This window comes from Chiloscyllium punctatum, chromosome 12, assembly GCF_047496795.1.
Source record: "Chiloscyllium punctatum isolate Juve2018m chromosome 12, sChiPun1.3, whole genome shotgun sequence".
Classification (NCBI taxonomy): Eukaryota; Metazoa; Chordata; class Chondrichthyes; order Orectolobiformes; family Hemiscylliidae; genus Chiloscyllium; species Chiloscyllium punctatum.
In genome coordinates this window covers 36,121,260-36,143,455 of record NC_092750.1, presented here as the reverse complement: position 1 = coordinate 36,143,455, position 22,196 = coordinate 36,121,260, and the positions used below count along the sequence as shown (strand labels likewise).

At 40.5% G+C, this 22,196-nt stretch overlaps 1 protein-coding gene across 1 annotated transcript in view; it reads left to right on the top strand.

Moving 5' to 3' along the window:
- The first annotated feature begins 9,366 nt into the window (after window positions 1-9,366).
- The window catches only part of il17rd (interleukin 17 receptor D), a 98,781-nt gene continuing 85,951 nt past the window's right edge, over window positions 9,367-22,196 (top strand). The window contains exon 1 of the mRNA XM_072582336.1: window positions 9,367-9,503. Within this exon, the coding sequence (XP_072438437.1) occupies window positions 9,384-9,503 (120 nt within the window). The 5' untranslated portion in view covers window positions 9,367-9,383. The remainder of the gene's footprint in view (window positions 9,504-22,196) is intronic.

The window sequence follows — 22,196 nt, the reverse complement described above, 5'->3', positions numbered from 1 at the left end:
AGAAGTCCAATGTCCATTCATGAATTTCTTACTTCCCATATGTCTTAAAACAAAACTCTTGCAATATTCTTTTATATTTCAGGTCATTCTGCTATAACATGCATTTCATCATGCAAATTGGTTATAACATGATTGACGAATTATGGACATTGTTTGGATAACGCAAACTTTCTACTGAACGGGTATAGCAATTTTCTATTGGCAATCTTCTATGGCGTGATTTTCCATTGCATGATTTTCTACAGCGCAGAGGAACACAACTGTTGCATTATTGCAGAACGACCTGTACTAGCTCGCTTAACCTCATATTTCATCTTTTCCTCCCTTATTGCTTTTTAAAAAAAGTTATCCTCTGCTGGTTTTAAAGGCTTCCTGATCATCTTCATCACACTGTATATTTTGTCCTTTTGGCTTTATGCTGTCCCTGACTTCACTTGTCTGTCATGGTTGCCTGACTCTCCCCTCAGCTGTGTCTCCTGAATTACCCCCAGAAACTCCTGCCTTTACTGCTCCACTGTCTTCCCATGCTGGGCTCTCCTTCCAATGAACTCTGGCCTTTTCTCAATTGTAACATGAGCTTCTCCCTCTAACTGCAGAGTGAATTATATTATATTGTGATCAGTGCCTTCTACCTCCTCCTCCTTCTTGAGCTCCCTAATCAAGTCTACCTCAATAGATATCAACAAATCTAGAATTCCCTGTTCCCTAAAGCAGTCTATAGCAGACTGCTCCAAAAAAACAATCTCATAGACATTCCATGAATTTCTTTTCTTGGGATCTGCTATCAACCTAATTTTTTCCAGTCCACCTGCAATTTAAGTCCTCCATGTTTACTGTAATAGTGCCATTCTTACATGCTTTCTCCTGATTTATTTTCTGCCCCACATCCTGACTGTAACCAAGGGGCCTGTAAGTAACTCACATTGAGGTCTTTTTCTCCTTTGCGGTCCCTCTTACAGCCACATCTCTATTTCAATCTGAACTGCAAGCTCATTTACTTTGTTTCATATGCTGCATGCCTTGAAGTAGACCACCCTCAGTCCTATGTTGACTGCCCCCCTTCTCATACTTGTCCCCTTAGCTGCTTTACCTGACCTTTTCCATACTCTCTGTCCTATTAACAGTTCTGGAAAATGTAATAACCTCTCCTGAGCCCTCCCCACCTGCCACCCTTTAACGAGCTTAAAGTCCTTGTGACCATCCTTGTTTAGCCTTTCTGCTAGGATCCTTGTCCCAGATTGGTTTAGATGGAACTCATCCTGAAGGTATACTTCCCTCCTATCCCAATACCAACGTCAGTGCCTTGTGAATTGCAAACGTTCTTTCCTGTACTATTCTTTTAGCCACATATTTACTTCCCTACCTCTTTGCCAATTTGCAGTTGACTCAGGTAATAATTCTTTGAGGTCTTTTTAAAAAAGTTTTGTTCCTAATTCCTGATATTCCCCAAACAGGAACTTCTTGCCTATGTTGTTGGTGCCAACATGAATCACGGCAACTAAATCCTCCCTAGCCCTCTCCAGTATCCTTTCAAGCTGATTTGAGATGTCCTTCACCTTGGCACCAGGTTGGCAAAATGAGTGGGAGTCTCGATCCTGCTCAAAAAGGATACTATCTGCCCCGCTAATTATTGAATCCCCTACTGCTATCATTTTTCTGTGAGCTCCCCCACTTGAATGGCTTCAATTTGACCATCCTCCCTGCAGACCCTGTCCTCATCCATACTGTGAGGAAGAGTCACTGACTGGAAATGCTAACTCTGCTTTATCAACACAGACACTGATGCAAATTACTTGTTTAGTATCTTCCCCATCTCTTGTGCATCCACGCATAGTCTGCCTTGCTGATCTTTGAGGGGCTCTATTCTCTCCCTAGTTACTCTTTTGTCCTGAATGTTTTACCCTTCATGTCCACTTGAATCATCTAAGACTTCTTGGATAATTTCATAGTTAACAAACCTTCTTATTCTAATTTACTGATACCACATGGTGAACAATGGCCACACAAAGTAATTGGCACTAGGGAGCTTCAGTCTTGCTCAACAGCATCGGTTGATTATGTAGATGTAATATAGTTAGCATTTTAGGTACTAAGTTAACTGATAGTCTCTCTCAGCAGTTTAGACTGGATTTAGGAGTAAGCATGTATTACTGTTAGCTACGCAGATTTAACACTATAACTCTGACCAAACGCTGCTTAGCTCTATCAAGGAACAGTCCCTTTATATCTGGACAGGCAGAGCTTATCTCATGTCAGTTAACTCTTTTGAGGAGTAACTGTCTTGTATAACATCTAAGACTTCTTGGATAACTTCAACTTCCTATCAGATTTGCTCACCTATCTGCTTTGCTGATGGTGAGATCCCCACCCATACTCTTGCATTTCTGATGTCACCTTAGCTGATTACCTCACCTTCAACCACAGAATCTCCAAAATGAATATCCTTGCTAAGTCCCAATAAGTTTCCCAGTGCTGTCCTTATTGACTTATATTGATTTCCATCCCCAGTACATAACATTTAAATTCTGTATCATGATCTTTGAATCCCTGTGTGGACTTACCACTATGTTATAAGCATAATTTATTCAAGAAATCATCTGTCAACAATACTGTTGACATCCCTGCTGTCCCAATCTCCAAGCACTCCAAGGGAATTAAGTTTCTAATTAGTAATGGGAGTGCAGTCACTGGGAATCCTGACTACATCAGGACATTCACTTCCTTCTGTATGATGGAAAGCCTGGTCCCATTATTAGCACTACAACTGGGAATGGTGGCTGCTGCTGAAAAAACATTTGGGCCTTCATTTGGTCTCACTGTTCTATTCCTGAGAAGGGTAAATGGCAGGATGGAAGTTGCAGGGTTCACTAGCATCCAGGATGGAGGGTCAGAGGAAAGATGCCCAACTAATCCCACAATGAAATAGCACCAGTTTAGCTGTAATATAACTTCTTTTTCTTTCTTTTCTCTATTCTGTAACTAAGGATTGTACCTAGGAACTTTATATTTAGATGGCACTGAGTACTGAGACATTGTTACACTGTAAGTAATCTGTAACTGAAGAAGGAGAAAGTGAGGATTGCAGATGCTGGAGATCAGAGTCGAAGAGTGTGGTGCTGGAAAAGCACAGCAGGTCAGACAGCATCTGAGAAGCAGGAGAATTGACATTTCGCAATTCCTAATGAAGGACTTATGCTTGAAATGTCGATTCTCTTGCCCCTCAGATGCTGCCTGACCGGCTGTAATTGAAGAAACTGTACCTACTGTACTTACCTTTTGTAAGTGTTGATTCAAACTTTTCGCTGTACTCATTTGAGTACATGTGACAATAAATCTCATTCAATTCAATTGAATTCATTATCCCGGAAATTCTCTTCCGTTGGGTTGTGCACGTTAATTCTATTCTATGCATGCAAATCATCCAGATAGTTTGATATCCCTTTACACATTTTGACCTCCTCTATTTTGTGTATCAGCCCTTCATTTGGTCTTCTATTGATGCCTTTATTTGACCCTAATCCAATGGAATTCCTTTCCTAAACTTTTCTTCTACTAACAATAACTTGAATTGGTGTAATGTCTTTAACATGGTAAAACATCCTGCTTCACAGGATTGTAAACAAATACCATCTGCCACTGTGCCAAATCAGAAATATTAGGAAGGATTGACTTAAAAAAAGATAAAAAGAGACAGAGATTTACAGAAAGAATACCTGAACTGAGGAAACCTCAGGCCATCATTTTCATATGAACTTTGTTGCTTTTCCCAATCTCTCCCTTTTTGATGTAACATCTATTTTTCTTTAACTTTGCCACATATGAAACATTGTTCCATTTCTAAAACTACAGTTACGATATAAATGAAAAAGAAAAATTGTCTTGCCTTCAAGTCTCACCTTCACGACCTTAGAATATCCAAAAACAATTTACAGCCGAACAAATTTTACTGAGCTTTAGTCACTATAGTAGTGTTGAAAAGAATATGCTAAGTTGTAGATATCGAAAGCAATGAGATAAATACCCAGATAGGATTGCTCTTGGTATCCTGAACCAACATTACCAAAAACAGACTTTTTTTTGAAAAGTGCCATGGAATTCTTTTATAGTCATGCCCAAATTATTGTTGGAGAGTGAAGTTTCATTGTTCTGTCTCAGCTACGTTTAAATCCCAGTTCAAAACTGTCACTGAGTTGCTCACAAGAAGTGAAAACAAACATTGTATTAAAGACAATTTAATATTGAAATACGTCATTAATAATAATATATTTTAAGGAGGCATATTAAACACAAATCATTAAAATCTTTGCCAAACTACAATGCTTAACTAGTTCAGGCTTTAGTTGAGCAATGCATAGTTTTTTTTTAAAAAAGTTCCTGATCTGTAACAAAATGTACATCTGCTGTTTGATATTTAAACTCCCTCATATTTATGCACTTTACAATTCTTCTGATGCGCTCCTGCTTTAAGTCTAGTTGAGGTGTGGCAGGATGGCATCAAATTTGTTATGTTGGGACAGTGCCAGAATCACAGGCAGGCAATCACTTGCACCTTGTTTGTGATGATGGCTTACATGCTTCTGACCCCACCAATTTAATATGTTTCTAAGCATACTCACTTCAAGGATGGTGATTTGCTTTCAGGCCTAAAGCAAACAACCATTTCCTTTGCAAAGAGCAACGTTGCATGCATTCCCTGCTGTGAACACTTGAACAGAAACTCTAAAGAAGTATAGACAATGTCGCCTCAACAAATAGGGATATTCATTGTTATGTTTTAGTAGTTACCTAACTACACCAATATTATTTATCAGTATTCCCTCGCAATTCTTTTCAAAGGTATTTTGTCTGCCTTACCTGTGAAGGCAAAAATCATGTGTCTAATGATCATTCCTATTCCGTATTTCTCTTTTGTTGCGGTCCATCTACTGCATTATTTAATAAGAAGGAAATCCTCAAATGCAGGAACTGTGTTGGATGGGAGAAAAAGAAACAAATCACTGGGAGGGAATTAACAGATGTAATCCTATTTTAGGGTTCAGTTAGCATTTACAAAGTGCCTGAACTTTGCCCTCATTATTAATTGAATTAAATTGAATTGGATTATGACTGTTTGCTGCCCCGTACACGCACACATTAATGGTCTTCATATTAGATTTCTTGTGTTTACTGTAGCTGTAGCACAGTCAAGGACAATGCCAATGCTATATTTATTTTTGCCTTCAATGTACTGAATTAAGATATAAACTAATGTTCAATAATTTAAGGCTGACCATTCATATTTAACCGTGGTTAATTCCAAGGCTGTAATGCTCCTGTTCAATGAAGAAAAGAAAATTAATTAAAAAGTGCAGCTTTGTTGAAGTTAAATATTAATAGAATTCAAGGGGTTTTCAACAGGCAGCAAGAACAATTTACTTATGTCTTTAATGTTGTAAAATGCCTCAACACACTTAAAAGTGTAATTAAACAAAACTTGGCACCAAGCCAAAAAAGGAAAAATGAGGCAGGCAAGTTTAAAGGTGCCTTTGAAAGAAAATGAGAGAAGTGGAGAGATGGTAAAGTTCAGAGGACATTACAAGCTCACTGCATAGATAGCTAAAGGCACTGTTATTAGTGGTGAGAGTGCATAAGAGGCTAGAGTTGGATGGACATAAATGGATTTCAGAACTAAAGGAAGTTGGAGATATAGGATGGGTAAATTTATGTATGGTTTTAAGAATGAAGATTTGGTGCTTAAAATTTATTAGTGAACCAGGGGCTAACATCGAGCTCAGGGATGATGGGCAAATCAGGATAGAGTCTTTAGATGTTTTTGTATAAACTAAAACTAACGCAAGATGGGATGTTTATCAAGAGACCTTTGGAATTGTCAAGTCTGAAGATAACAAAAGCATCAATGGAGGTGTCAGCAACAAATGAGCTGTGTGATGAATTTTGAAATGCAGTGAAGATGATAGTAATCACCCCTATAAGTCAGAGATTGTGGGTTCAAGCTCCACTCAAAGACTTGAACACAAAAATAAAGTTTAATATTCAAACTTGGTGCTGATGAAAGGGTGCATTGTTAGAAATGCTGTCCTTCAGATGGAACTGTTAAATCTCATCTGTATTTGAGGTGGATGTTATTTTGAAGAAAAGCAGGGAAGTTATGCTCAGTTGTCCTTGCCATATATTCTTTAATCAACACCACAAAAACAACAGATTATCTGTTCATTATTGAATTGTTTGTTTGTTTGTGGGAAGGTACGGTGTGAAAACTTGGGTACTGCACTTTGTGTTACAACAGTGATTATATTTGCGAAACAAAAATTGACAGCTATAAAGCACTGAGATTTTTGTGGTCATAAAAGATGCTATATAAATGGAAGTTTTTTTCTTCTTTCATTTGATAACCTTGTTTTATACCTTGTCTGGAGAAAGAAGGACTTCATCCACAGGCGCAATCCCATAGGTGACAGTGGTTCTCAAAAATGTAGTTAATTGTCAACAAAAAATGGTTAATTGTCATGTTTGAACCTAGATATTGAGTTGGCTTTATAGTTAGAATACTGTTCACCTATGGAGGTTGCCTGTTGCGAGTGTAACTGCTTAGATTTCAACACACCCTCACTTCAATATATTTACATGGAGAGTTGGTAGGCACTCTGAAGATTTGAAAGGCAGATTGACTTGGTGAAAGTGGGCAGAGGCAACATTCCTCATACATTCCTTAACTCTAGCTTCTCTCTGACCTAGACCCTCTTCAATGGTGTTCCAAATTCCATCCAACAGAAGCTCATGCAATAATTTCCATTCTATATTACATGAAGAAATGTTACTTCAGAGGTACTACACATTATCATGTTCATTTTTAAGATATTAGGGATAAAAATAGGTTACCTTGATAAGTTTAGGACTTTTTAGGAATAAGAATAATGACCCAGATCTTCCAGTCTCTAGGTACTTGGAGACTGGTTGTACTTTGAAATATGTGCATTAGGAACTTTCAGAATACCCAACCCTCTGACTATTTAGTAATTGTCTGAGACATTTAAACTTCTGATGGCCAATTACTCAGCATTTGGAACCCTCTAAGTCATTGACTCTGAGTTAAGAGTTCTAATTTAATTAACCTCAATAGTTGGACAGAAAATGTTAAAGGGATTAAAACCTACTTCGATCTTGGCTAAATATGAAATTGAGGAGTCTGACAAACAATGTTTCACACTGACCTCCATCCTACAGATACCAGGACTCCTGTGCATTCCCAGACATCTGTCGTGCCCAGCCCAACACCTGTCAAATCACACATCACCCACTTACCTACCACCTGCACTAACTCACCCATCTCTCTCCCACTTGCCACCTGTACTTCCTCATCCATATTCCATGCTATCCAAAACCCACATAGCATCCTATTGACTCTCACCTACCTACATGTCACCTTGTCCCTTCCTCCACCCTACTCCCTCTCCTACTTGATGTACTTACTGAGAGAACTTAAGTGTCTATCAAGTATATTTGGAACTTATAACCAGTATGCTGACAGGAACAGGGAAATTATTATTATAAAAAGGGTGTGGCTTCCTGAAGGATCAACACTGATGCTGCCAACATGCTTTGCTATACTGCTTCTATTGTGGTGTATCCTGCATTGGAAATCCAGCTGGAAAGGTCCTAGAAAAGTAGGTGGGCAACTGTTTTTGTGATCTGCTTTGGAAAAGGGATTTTGACTAGATCAAAAGATTCAAGCCAACTCTGGATTAGTGGTGTAGGTGCAACTGAGTTCCCTGAATCAGAAGTGATTATAAAATTGGGGATAAACTGTGACTTTAAAAGATGTGAAAGAGGGAAGATGAAAATTTGGGTTAGGAATTAATGAAAATAATTGAGGGAGGGGGTAGATTAGATTCCCCACAGTGTGGAAACAGGCCATTTGACCCAACCAGTCCACACTGACCCTTCAAAGAATAACTCACCCAGACCCATTCCCCTCTGACTAATGCACCTGACACTATGGGCAATCTACCTGACCTGCACATCTTTGGACTGTGGGACAAAACCCACGCAGACTTGGGGAGGATGTGCAAACACCACACAGTCACCCGAAGCTGGAATCAAACCCAGGTCCCTGGGGCTGTGAGACTGTAGTGTTAACCATTGAGCCACTGTGCCTCCCTATACATAAACTATTAAGGAAGTCGTAATGTGGAGCCAGTGGAAAAAAAGCTTATACAAGACTTTTAATGACCACTTTTATTGTGACTGGGGCCTTGAAAAGTGGGCTCAGAGGAGTTAAACAACTTCATAGCATGATTTCAAATCATCCATTTTGAGGATGTCTCCAGGTCTTGTTTGTCTTATTGGCTTTACTGTTAGGTGAACACATTTACACCTATGTTGCGTGCGATTACTCATTTACCACCATAAGCACTCCCCTTGTCTTTTGGTCTGGGCGCCCTCACCATCAGTTACAATCACTCCTCCACCTCTTCCTCTCCATCCACCAGGCCCTTCCAGTTCCGAACAGGCATATTGGATTTGAAATGTTAACTCTTGTTTCACTCTCTACAAATACTACCTGGCCTGCTGAGGTTCCCCAGCAATTTTCTGTTCTTGCTGCAGACAGTGAAGTACTTTTTGAAATGGTGTAATGGATGAAATGGGACAACCAATTTGTATTCTGCAAACTCCCACAAACAGCAAGGTGATAACATCCAAATTATTATTCTATTCTTTGAAGAATAAATATTGACCAGGATACCAAAAATGTGCAGGTCAGGTGAATTGGCCATGCTAAATTGCCCATAGTGTTAGGTAAGGGGTAGATGTAGGGGTATGGGTGGGTTGCGCTTCGGCGGGTCGGTGTGGACTTGTTGGGCCGAAGGGCCTGTTTCCACACTGTAAGTAATCTAATCTAATCTAATCTAAAACTCCCCTAGCCGTTTTCTAAATAGCCTCACGGGGTCTTTTACATCCATTCCCAACCGAATCACTATAACATCTCTGGGGGAAGGGGGACAGCAAACCTGGCAGTGCAGCCTTTTGTCATTGATGCACTGAGCTTGCAATCTTGAGTTTTCCTCCCGAGCCTCGGAGTGGGACTGGAACCTGGGGAATCAGAGGTGATTGTGGTACCAACTGAGCCACGGCTGATACCATACCACACACACACACACACACACACACCTGGGGGGGGGGGGGACCTCGTTTGAAGCAGCAACACGAAAGACTGCAAGCACAATGTGGGCGCGCAGTGGAGAGATTGCTGTTTGAAGGGGTCTGTCTGGTTGTGTTGTGCAGCTGCCTCAGGTGGGAAAGGCAGGAAGCTCAGTTGAGCAGCAAGCGGGGAGGGGGGCGGCGGGCACGCATGCGCAGTGGCAGCTGCCGATGGGATCGGGACGATGGCAGCTTGGCTGAAAGTTTCCTTTTTGCTACTGACTTTCTGCTTGATTTTCCAGCACGGGAACAAGGTTGCTGCTGCCAGGTCCAAGCAGCGGGGCTCGTTGCTGTGTCCCTCCAAAGTAAGCTGAGGGGTTTCTTGTGTGGGAGACCAGTAGTTTCCTTTCTAAAAACTTTTATTTGCGGAGTTGGGGTGGGGGGGTTTGCTAAGATCGTGAAAAAACTGCGGGAGAGATAGAGAGAGAGAGAGAGAGATATCTGATTGGAATTTTCTTTGCATTTGAGCTGGTTGTGGACCAGTTTTGTTTTGGATGGCGATATTTGTTCAGTGAATCAGTAAATCCGAGGGCAGCTTCCATGGAAGTGAGAAGGATCATCTCTACTTTTAATGGGTTGGAAACAGAGGGAAAGCCAAGGGGTTGTCATTGCATTTTGTTTGTGGTTTAACAGCATCTGAACTGGCAATCAGTGAACTGGTTTGTATTAAAGACTGATTCGCTGTTAACAGCGCAGTCAGTCATCAGGAGGTTTCCTTTATCCCCAGAGAGTTACTTGACCTGACCTGTTGAGTGATACGGTGCCTTTTGTTATTTTAATGAATAAATCTCGACCTTTTTACCTTCGATTGATCAAAGTGTTAGCAACAAGTGTAACCGTTTTCCTTCGCTAGTTTCATTTCCCTTTGCACATCGTGTAATCTGGAGAGGTTCAGACGACAAGATTGTGGCATCAGTTTTTAAAAAAATATACTGTTTGAAAGGAGAAATCTGTGGGGAGCCATTATTTTCAAGGCAGTGTGGGTGTAGTGATGAATGACCGAATGCCCCCGAAAGCATTGTTTGTGGGGCAGGATTGCCTTTGAACTGAGACCTCAGTCGGAAGTAAAGTGGCCCATTTGCGACTGCATTAAATTCCTTGGTATTTCCTCTTTTTAACCGCAGGCCACTTCGCATACAAACCAGCTGGCTGGTTGTAACTTTGGAGACTGCAAACTGAGCAGAACTCTTTTAATCACTGGGGTGCTCACTTTGGTAGCTGTTGGTAATTTTGTCAGAATTTTTAAAACGAAGTTATTCATTGACAAGTTCTTAAATCATGGTAATTTCTCGAGCTTGACATACATAATGTATATTAAAATAACATTTTATTGACATTCGCTCGTGATTAGTGTATTAGAATACATTATGTTGCTGTGCTGCACTGTATTTGGTAACATGTTACAAATGATAAGCAATTCAGAATAGCTGGTGGACATCCCAGGCGGTTTATAGTCTCTGGTTCCCAGATGGTGTTTGATTGTGTTTACCCCTGGAGTCATTTGTCCTGCCGACCCCCCACCCCCCCGGTTTTCTTTAAATGAGCCATGTTACCCTTCTGTGTTCTTCTAACTTGTGAGATTCTTTGTTGACTTGTGCTTTCTGATGGCAGTTTGCTTTAAGTCAGGGTGTCCTTGATGTGGTTGCCTGCTTTTGGCAGTACTTCAAGAATGACTAAACTTTAAATTTCCTTGGTTTGACTTCACTAAAGGCACATCTTTCCAGATTTTCCTACATCCCATTGAACTTTCATTTTTTTTTCATGGGATTGTGGGCATGATTAAAAAAGATTAACATTTGCCTGTCCCTAATTGCCCCTTGAACTGACATTCTAGGCCACAAAGTGCACTTAAGAGTTGGGTGCTAAGTGTGGCTCAGGTAGCTATGCTTCCTTTTCTCTAAAGGATTTTGTTGAACCAGATGGGGTTTTCAGTGGTCATCATTACAAACACCGGCTTTATGTCCCAGATTTTTATTAATTTAATTCAAATTCCATCAGCTGTTGTAACGGGATTTGAAGCCATGTCCCCAAAACATTAGTTTGTGCTTCTGAATAACTAACCCAGTGCTGTAACACTACACCAGTTGGATCTATTGGTTGGAGGGGAAAGCATTCTTTTGTGTGAAATTATGGAAGGTGTACATGGTTGAACTGTCAGTGGACAGATGTTAGCAAGTTCCTGCACTTTAAGAATCAAGCAGTATGAATTTCGAGGGCTTGGAAAATATGTATTTGATTTAATTCAGTAAGGAGCCTATTGCTGGTTTCCCCATTTCTTTTGAAGGCTGCTGATGTGTAGGTCAAATATTGGCCACCAAATGCAACATAGCTGTACTCATAGAGATGTACAGCATGGAAATAGACACTTTGATCCAACCCGTCTATTTGAGCCAACCAGGTATCCCAACACAATCTAGTCCCACCTGCCAGCACCTGGCCCATATCCCTCCAAACCCTTCCTATTCATATACCCATCCAAATGCCTTTTAAATGTTGCAATTGTACCAGCCTCCACCACTTCCTCTGGCAGCTCATTCCATACACATACTGCCCTCTGTGTGGAAAAGGTTGCCCCTTAGGTCTCTTTTATATCTTTCCCCTCTCACCCTAAACCTATGCCCTCTAGTTCTGGACTCCGCGACCCCAGGGAAAAGACTTTGCCTATTTACCCTATCCATGCCCCTCATAATTTTGTAAACCTCTATAAGGTCACCCTCAGCCTCTGAAGCTCCAGAAAAAACAGACCCAGCCTATTCAGCCTCTCCCTATAGCTCAAATCCTCCAACCCTGGCAACATCCTTGTAAATCTTTTCTGAACCCTTTCAAGTTTCACAACAGCTTTCCGATAGGAAGGAGACCAGAATTGCACACAACTTTCCAACAGTGGCCTAACCAATGTCCTGCACAGCTGCAACATGACCTCCCAATTCCTGTACTCAATATTCTGACCAATAAAAGAAAGCATACCAAACGCCTTCTTCGCTATCATATATACCTGTGACTCCACTTTCAAGGAGCTATAAACCTGCACGAGAAGCTCTTTTTGTTCAGCAACACTCTCTAGGACCTTACCATTAAGTGTATAAGTCCTGCTAAGATTTGCTTTCCCAAAATGCAGCACCTCTCATTTATCCAAATTAAACTCCATCTGCCACTCCTCAGCCCATTGGCCCATTTGATCAAGATCCTGTTGTAATCTGAGGTAACCTTCTTTGCTTTCCACTATACCTCCAATTTTGGTGTCATCTGCAAACTTACTAACTGTACCTCTTATGTTCGCATCCAAATCATTTATGTAAATGACAAAACGTTGAAGACCCAGCACCAATCCATGTGGCACTCCACTGGTCACAGGCCTCCAGTCTGAAAAACAATCCTCCACCACCACTCTCTGTCTTCTACCTTTGAGCCAGTTCTGTATCCAAATGGCTAGTTTTCTCTGTATTCCGTGGGGTGGCATGGTGGCACAGCGCCAGAGACCTGGGTTCAATTCCCGCCTCAGGTAACTGTCTGTGTGGAGTTTACACATTCTCCCCGTGTCTCGTGGGTTTCCTCCGGGTGCTCCGGTTTCCTCCCACAGTCCAAAAAATGTGTAAGTTAGGTGAATTGGCCATGCTCAATTGCCCGTAGTGTTAGGTGAAAGGGTAAATGTAGGGGAATGGGTCTGTGTGGCTTGCTCTTCGGAGGGTCGGTGTGGACTTGTTGGGCCGAAGGGCCTGTTTCCACACTGTAAGTAATCGAATCTAATCTCTAATCTAATCTACTGCTCTGCCCTCATCAATCCTCTTTGTTACTTCTTCAAAAACCTCAATCATGTTTGTGAGACATGATTTCCCAAGCACAAAGCCATGTTGACTATCCCTAATCAGTCCTTGCCTTTCCAAATACATGTACATCCTGTCACTCAGGATTCCCTCCAATAATTTGCCCACCACTGATGTCAGACTCACTGGTCTACAGTTTGATGGCTTGACCTTACTACCCTCTTAAAGAGTGGCACCACATTAGCCAAACTCCAGTCTTCCGGCACCTCACCTGTGACTATCGATGATACAAATATCTCAGCAAGAGGCCCAGCACTTCTCTAGCTTCCCACAGAGTTCTAGGGTACACCTGATCAGGTCCTGGGGATTTATCCACTTTTATGCATTTCAAGACATGCAGCACTTCCTCCTCTGTAATATGGACATTTTGCAAGGTGTCACCATCTATTTTGCTACTTTCTATATATTCCATATCATTTTCCACAGTAAATACTGATGCAAAATGCTCATTTAGTATCTCTCCCATTTTCTGCGGATCCACACAAAGGCTGCCTTCCTGATCTTTGAGGGGCCCTATTCTCACCCTAGTTATCCTTTTGTCCTTAATATATTTGTAAAAACCCATTGGATTCTCCTTAATTCTCTTTGCCAAAGCTATCTCATGTCCCCTTTTTGCCCTCCTGATTTCCCTCTTAAGTATACTCCTACTGCCTTTATACTCTTCTAAGGATTCACTCGATCTATCCTGTCTATACCTTACACATGCTTCCTTTTTTTTTCTTAACGAAACCATCAATTTCTTTAGTCATCCAGCATTCCCTATCCCTACAGGCCTTCCCTTTCACCCTGACAGGAATGTACTTTCTCTGAATTCTTGTTATCTCATTTCTGAAGGCTTCCCATTTATCAACCATCCCTTTACCTCCAAACATCTGCCTCCAATCAGCTTTCAAAAGTTCTTGCCTAATACTGTCAGAATTGGCCTTTCTCCAATATAGAACTTCAACTTTTTGATCTGGTCTGTCCTTTTCCATCACTATTTTAAATCTAATAGAATTATGGTCGCTGGCCCCAAAGTGCTCCCCCATTGACATCTCAGTCACCTGCCCTGCATTATTTCCCAGAGTAGGTCAAGGTTTGCATCTTCTCTAGTAGGTACATCCACATACTGAATCAGTAAATTGTCTTGTACACACTTCACAAATTCCTCTCTATCTAAACCATTAACACTATGGCAGTCCCAGTCTATGTTTGGAAAGTTAAAATCCTCTACCATAACCACCCTATTATTCTTACAGATAGCTGAGATCTCCTTACAAGTTTGTTTCTCAATTTCCCTCTGACTATTAGGGGGGTCTATAATACAATCCCAATAAGGTGATCATCCTTTTCTTATTTCTCAGTCCCACCCAAATAACTTCCCTAGATGTATTTCCAGGAATATCCTCCCTCAGTGCAGCTGTAATGCTATCCCTTATCAAAAACCCCACTCCCCCTCCTCTCTTGGCTCCCTTTCTATCCTTCCTGTAGCATTTGTATCCTGGAACATTAAGCTGCCAGTCCTGCCCATCCCTGAGCCATGTTTCTGTAATTGCTATGATATCCCAGTCCCATGTTCCTAATCAGTTATTAGGCTGTGTTGGGCAACACAGTTGATTTACAAGGAGTATTGTCATAGTTTAGGAGGGTTTGAGCGAGAGGGAGAAGCCTTTTTTTCCCTGGAACATTGGAAGCTGAGGGGTGACCTTAGAGGTTTAAAAGGTCATGAGTGGCATGGATCGGGTGAATCGCCAAGGTCTTTTTTCCCCCAGAGTGTGGGGTCCAATGCTAGAAAGCATAGGTTTAAGATGTGAGGGGAAAGATTAAAAGGGACCTGAGGGGCAGCATGTTCATGAAGAGGGTACTGCATGGATGGAATGAGCTGCCAAAAAAAGCTGATCTCATTGCAGCATTTGAAAGGCATCTGAATGTATATGAACAGGAAGGGTTTAGAAGGATATGGACAAAATGCTGGCAAATGGGACCAGATCAGTTTAAGATATCTGGTTGGCATGGATGAGTTGGACCGAACGTTCTGCTTCTGTGCTGTACAACTCTGTAACGTCTGCTTGTAATCAAAATACAAATTTCACATAATAATTGGTGATGAAAGCACAGGCAAGTTCACATTCTCAGTCTGAAGCCCAAGCTATTAATTGTGGATCTACTGAATACCTTGTATGAGTTATGTTAACTAGGTGAACATGAAAGATTGAATCTGGGGCATTCCTGTTTAATGTTGGCTCAGTTTACATTAGACATTAGGAATTTGCCTATTGAGCCATCTCATGAACTCTTTCTATTGTGTTACCAACAAATAAAGTGAGCAATAAATTTGTAACAAAATCTGATATATTGTACAGCTAGTAATGTGAACAATCCAAATGGACATAAAATATACATTTTAATGAAAGACAATGTTTCAAAGTTGACATTGAAGTTAAAATTTTTATTATTAGAGCACACGTTCAAAGAAACTTGTTACAAAGGAAAATACTGCGGATGCTGGAAATCTCAAGAACAAAATAAAAGTTAAGAAAACTCAGAAGGTTGAGGAGAGAAACAGTGTTTTGGTTTGATGGAAGGTTCTGATGAAGATTATCAACCCAAACAATATTTCTGATTCTGCTTCCTGATCTGAATTTTTTTTTTCCCTGTTTCCAGCAAAAGACTGTAATGTAGATAGGACTGGAATTCTGAATGCATTTGAACCTGATAATGGCATAATTTTACTCTGAATGTAGAAATTAAACTAATATGTCATCATTTTATGCTTCCCACATCACTTTTATGCAGACCTTGATCACTTTTTGAAAAAAAAGGATTGTAAAGGTGTACATTGATCTTTAAATCATATTTGAATTCCTTCACTGCATAAACAGCTGTATCCACAGTGTATTCCATAATAGTTGAAAATAGAAAATATCTGTATTGCATTTTGGCTTTGGGGAAGAATTTATTTTGTTGAGTTTGCTTGTTTATGGTTCATGCATGAAATACTTCAATTACTTAAGTCAATATTTACAGTGTTTTCAATCTTGAGACTGTATAGCCAAACAACCTCAAGACATCATGTGCTGTTCTGGAGAGTTCCTTACAAATATGGTTTTAGTTTTCTTTCCAATGTTCTCCTCTTGTTTTTGATACAAAGATGCAATCTTGCCTGGACTTGTATTGATTCAAGCTCACTTTCCTAAATCACTGTCAAGGCAATTCACAAAAACATTATAAAACAAAGTTTGACACTGAACCACATAAGGAGGTATATGATCAGATGACAGCGAATTTGAAAGAAGGTAGGTTTCTTACGGTGTGTCTTAAAGGAGGAAAGCAAAGCTGGAAGGTGGAGGAAGATCTTCCAAATATGAGGCCTAGGCAACTGAAAGCACAGCCACCTAAGTTTGAGCAATTAATGTTGAAAATTCAGAAGAGTACAGATACCTTGAAGGATTCTGAGCAGAAGTGATTACAGAGATAAGGAGAGCAAAGCCATGGAGAGATTTAAAAACAGATTAGAATTTTAAACTTAAGATGCTGCTTTATTGGGAGTCATTTGTAGGTCAGTGAGTACAAGGGGTGGTAGAATGGGTTGAAACATGGACAGCAGAATTTTGGCTAGTCTCAAGTTGACAGAGGGTAGAATTTAGAGTTCAATGGAAGTACATTGGGATAGGCAAATTGGAGATAACAAAGGCATGAATGAGTATTGTGTGGTTATTGCTAATTTGTAGTGAGATCTGCAGCAGTGCAATGAGCACTTAAAATCTGACAGAAATCAGGGAAAGTTCTGTAGCTCATCAAGTTAATGGAGAGTGATCTGGGAGATTGAAGTTCTGAATTTGGGTCACTTGCTGACCTCTTGTATATTTAAGGTCATTTTTTTCTTTCAGAACTACGCTTGCAATTTCCAGTAGTAGTTTGAATCCTTCTGAGGATAAAATGTCTCATAGTTCAGCTGTGACTGTCGGTTTTGTTCATTCCTGTCTGTGATTGTCATTACTTTCTTGGAGCAGGAAACTAAAGACAAAGTCCCTAAAGCACTTATTGATGTTTTTTTGAGGGGGGGGGGGATAATAGAATTTATTGTACTGGATGTCATCTGCTATATCACTCCAGCAGCATACGGTGGTGCAGACTGAGCAGGAAATACTTGCATATAAAATCAGTTCAAGCTTGTGGCAAATGCTACATTTGTCTGATTTCTGGCATAAATTGCTGACAGCTGCTGTTTGCTGTTCCTTCCTCAGTTCTTGAAATTTTTGTGTGTGACTTCATGTTTGAAAAAAGCAATGCCTCTTGACCAATGATGATCTTGGTAATAATGTCAGAATTCATCAAATAGTGATCATGGCACGTGTGTACTAATTACTAAGTGTCACCTGTCAATATCTAACACAAGTACCTGCAATAGCACTTAGAATTACCTAAAGATGTGTTTTGTTTAATTTACTAAATTATAAAGCCTTTATGGAGGGCAGGTTGGTCAACTTTTGTCTGCATGTGCAAATTAGTCCCCAAATCAATATGGGGAGAAATGTCTGTCATTCCAATATTCCAATATTCCGACTCTGTCCAAGAAAAATGCATCCTGCAACCTGCAGGAAGATGCTGAGTTACAACTTGATAGGTCAAGAGTTGATGTCCTTAAGGAAATGCAGGGATAGTGCTGGATTTAAACATCCCATTTCTTCTACAGATTGATCCAACTTCCTTTTGGGTACTGGCTTTCCATGTAATCCAGATAGGAAGAATCCCTTATACAAGTATAAAATTCAAATCAAGCTGTTCAAACATGTGGTGATGTACATCCTTTGCAGGTGGAATTTGAACCCTGGCTTTTGGCTCAGAGGTAGGGACACAACCACTATACCAGAAGACACCATCTCAGAGCACTAGTTTTAGATATTTTCTAATCAACATGTTCAGTAATACTATTATACACTTCTGATCCAGGTGAGATTTGAACCTGGGCCTCCTGGTTTAAAGGTGGGGACATTACCCCTGCACCACAAGAGCTCTCCATTCCAGTACTAGTTTATCATAACATTAGATCAAGGTGTTAAAATAACTACTTTATCAATTATCAACAGTGCTCTAAAACAGATCTATGTGGTTCAAGTGTTGGATTACAAAGTCCCCCCCACAGATAGCTGTCTTGGTTTCAAATATTAATCATTAGAATGTCACCATGGGGCCACAATGACATGAAGGGAACTCACTTGTCATTCCCCATCCAACTCTTCATGAACGCATACACAATTAAATTAAAGCAGTACCTTCTTCCAAAGTAATCAGCATTGTTCAGTTCACTGATTACTTGTTCAGACTTTTGCCTCACCCTTTCTTTACAGATGTTGGCTCCTTGTTGTGGATGTTGGTTACCACTCTGGCACCTTTTGCCAAGTGCCATTCTTCACAGTTGAAGAATGATGGCTTGAGTTAGGTATTGTAGGACATCTGACACCACCATCTGCATGCATACAAAGGTTTCAGGATATGGTGAAACGATATTCAGTCAGCATAGCAAGAACAAGGTCAGGTCATAGAGATGTACAGCAAGGAAACAGACCCTTCGGTCCAACCCATCCATGCTGACCAGATATTGCAACCCAATCTAGTCCTACCTGCCAGCTCATGGCCCATATCCCTCCAAACCCTTCCTATTCATATACCCATCCAAATGCCTTTTAAATGTTACAATTGTACTAGCCTTCACCACTTCCTCTGGCAGCTTATTCCATACATGTACCACCCTCTGTGTGAAAACGTTGCCCCTTAGGTCTCTTTTATATCTTTCCCCTCTCACCCTAAACCTATGCCTTCTAGTTCTGGACTCCACAACCCCAGGGAAAAGACTTTTCCTATTTACCCTATCCATGCCCCTCATAATTTTGTAAACCTCTATAAGGTCATCCCTCAGCCTCCAACGCTCCAGGGAAAATAGCCCCAGCTGGTTCAGCCTCCCCCCATAGCTCAAGTCCACTAACCCTGGCAACATACTTATAAATCCTTTCTGAGCCCTTTCAAGTTTCACAAGATCTTTCTGATAGGAAGGAGACCAGAATTGCATGCAATATTCCTAAAGTGGCCTAACCAATGTCCTGTACCGCCTCAACGAGACCTCTCAACTCCGGTACTTGACACTCTGACCAATAAAGGAAAGCATGCTAAACACCTTCTTCACTATCCTATCTACCTGCAATTCCACTTTCAAGGAGCTATGAACCTGCACTCCAAGGTCTCGTTGTTCAGCAACACTCCCTAGGACCTTACCATTATGTGTATAAGTCCTGCTAAGATTTGCTTTCCCAATATGCAGCACCTCACATTTATCTGAACTAAACTCCATCTATCACTTCTCAGCCCATTAGCCCATCTGATCAAGATCCTGTTGTAATCTGAGGTAACCTTCTTTGCTCTCCACTACACCTCCAATTTTCGTGCCATCTGCAAACATACTAACTATACCTCTTATACTTGCACCCAAACCATTTATATAACTGTCAAAAAGTAGAGGACCCAGCACTGATCCTTGTGGCACTCCACTGGTCACAGGCATCCAGTTTGTGGCCAATGTTAAGGCCATGCAGCTTTCTATAGAGCACTGTGGCCAATTTTATTCCTTGGCTATACACAAGGAAGAAATAACCCAACTCTATATGAGTTTTACTAACTGATGCATTGCTGTTTAATAAGGTGGTTTTATATTTCAGTAGCAGCTGCACAACTCTGGCATCCATTGAAGAACCTGTGGCCTTCATCTACTCCTGTGCCCTATTGTCTTTCTTGGTGTTCTAATTCTAATCAGGCCGATTGGAAACCATTTCATTGCTATGGTTTTCACATCTGTACACCAATGAATGTTGTAACATCACACTACATTTATGAATCTTTTAAAATGTTTTGAGGTGATATTGTTTTATATATTTAAGAGTGAACCTCCTGCAAAATTCTCATCTAAGTTAAAATGACAAGATGTAATATTGCATGTGGATATTATGTACTATGATCCAAAGCAGAGATGGCAACAATATCTGGCTCTGTTCATTTGGAAGTCAGATATAGGTTGCCAATTTTGCATTACTGAGAGCCATTGATGGCAGGAGCACTGCAGATCTGTAAGTATATAAAAGTACTGGTTTTGTTTCATGCAACATTACAATCTTTCTGATAAATAATTCTAAACAGCTGCAAATTTCTGTCTCTTCAATATGCCCTCGAGACAGGTACAGTTCATTTGACTGTACTCTACATGAATGTGGCAATGTAAACAAGACAGAAATTTTGGAATCAGATGACAGGCTTGCACAGCAAAATTTTTTTTTAAAAATTGCGTGGCTGGGCAAGCAGTTATAGTTTAATGTTGATTTAGCAATCTATTTAATATTTTCAGCTGATGCAATGAATAGCTGTGATTCTATCAGGAATGAATTGCTCAGAGCTGAAGTTCGGTATGTCGTGATAGTCTGACTTGAATGCCCAGAGAGATAGACTGCCATCTACCATGATCCTCCCGTTAAATCAATAATTCCAAATTGAAAACTTCTGAACTAATCTTGTCAAGAAGGTAACCAGACCATGGTCACTTGTCTCCTGATCCAAACAGTAAAAAACCTACTAGAAAATAATGATGATGACAAATTCAGACACACAAACATCTTGTTTAATCGTTACAACAAGGATTACATGTCAAACCATTTCTATGTATTAAATTTTTTTAAAAATTACTCATTTGCAAAAAAACATTTTTCATCATAATTAAAGCAGGCTTTTATTTTGTAACTGCAGTGTCACATCCAGTACTGCATACTGGTTTATTGGAACCTGCAGCCTGTCTCTAATGAGGGTTAACCCTGCGGTAATAAATGTACACAGCTTGAAACTGTTTGAGCACCCACACAGAAGGCTGAGGATAATTAAAGATCACCAGATGTGGTTCCAGAGCATGTACAATAATCCAAAATCAGAAGAAATAATCCTTTTGGACACTGTTAAAATAAAAGGAGTTACAGCTTCAGTAAGATTGTGTAGCATTTGTGAAGAGAACATGTGAGTTAATATTTTTTGACACAGACTTTATTTTCAAATGAGAGAGTAAAGATGGACTTTTGCACTTTGGAACCAGAAAAGAGGTTTTGGAATGGTTGGTTTCAGAGGCGAGCAGATTTTATTTTATATACAATTGACTGAAATCACGAGTGAAATGACGAACCCTCAATCAAATAATAGACAAAAATGTTAAGACATGAAAAGATGGAAGGGGATTGAGTAGCCAAGGTAGCAGGAAGCCTATGTAAATACGAGTGATAGAAGCCCTGGCAGTTAGGTATAATGTCCAATCAATCTTGCTTTTAGGATATTAAAAATTCTTTAAGGTATTGAAGTCAAAATTTAGACTCAAGGGTGGCATCAGGCCTATGAGACCCTGTTCTAAGTTTAAGACATAAGACCATAAGACATAGGAGTGGAAGTAAGGCCATTCAGCCCATCGAGTCCACTCTGCCATTCAATCATGGCTGCTGGGCACTTCAACTCCACTTACCCGCATTCTCCCCGTAGCCCTTAATTCCCCGAGACAACAAGAATCTATCAATCTCTGCCTTGAAGACATTTAGCGTCCCGGCCTCCACTGCACTCTGCGGCAATGAATTCCACAGGCCCACCACTCTCTGGCTGAAGAAATGTCTCTGCATTTCTGTTCTGAATTTACCCCCTCTAATTCTAAGGCTGTGTCCACGGGTCCTAGTCTCCTCACCTAACGGAAACAATTTCCTAGCATCCACCCTTTCCAAGCCATGTATTATCTTGTACGTCTCCATTAAGTCTCCCCTTAATCTTCTAAACTCCAATGAATACAATCCCAGGATCCTCAGCCGTTCCTCATATGTTAGACCTACTCTTCCAGGGATCATCCGTGTGAATCTCCGCTGGACACGTTCCAGTGCCAGTATGTCCTTCCTGAGATGTGAGGACCAAAACTGGACACAGTACTCCAAATGGGGCCTAACCAGAGCTTTATAAAGTCTCAGTAGCACAACGGTGCTTTTATATTCCAACCCTCTTGAGATAAGTGACAACATTGCATTCGCTTTCTTAATCACAGACTCAACCTGCATGTTGACCTTTAGAGAAACCTCGACTAGCACTCCCAGATCCCTTTGTACTTTGGCTTTACGAATTTTCTCACCGTTTAGA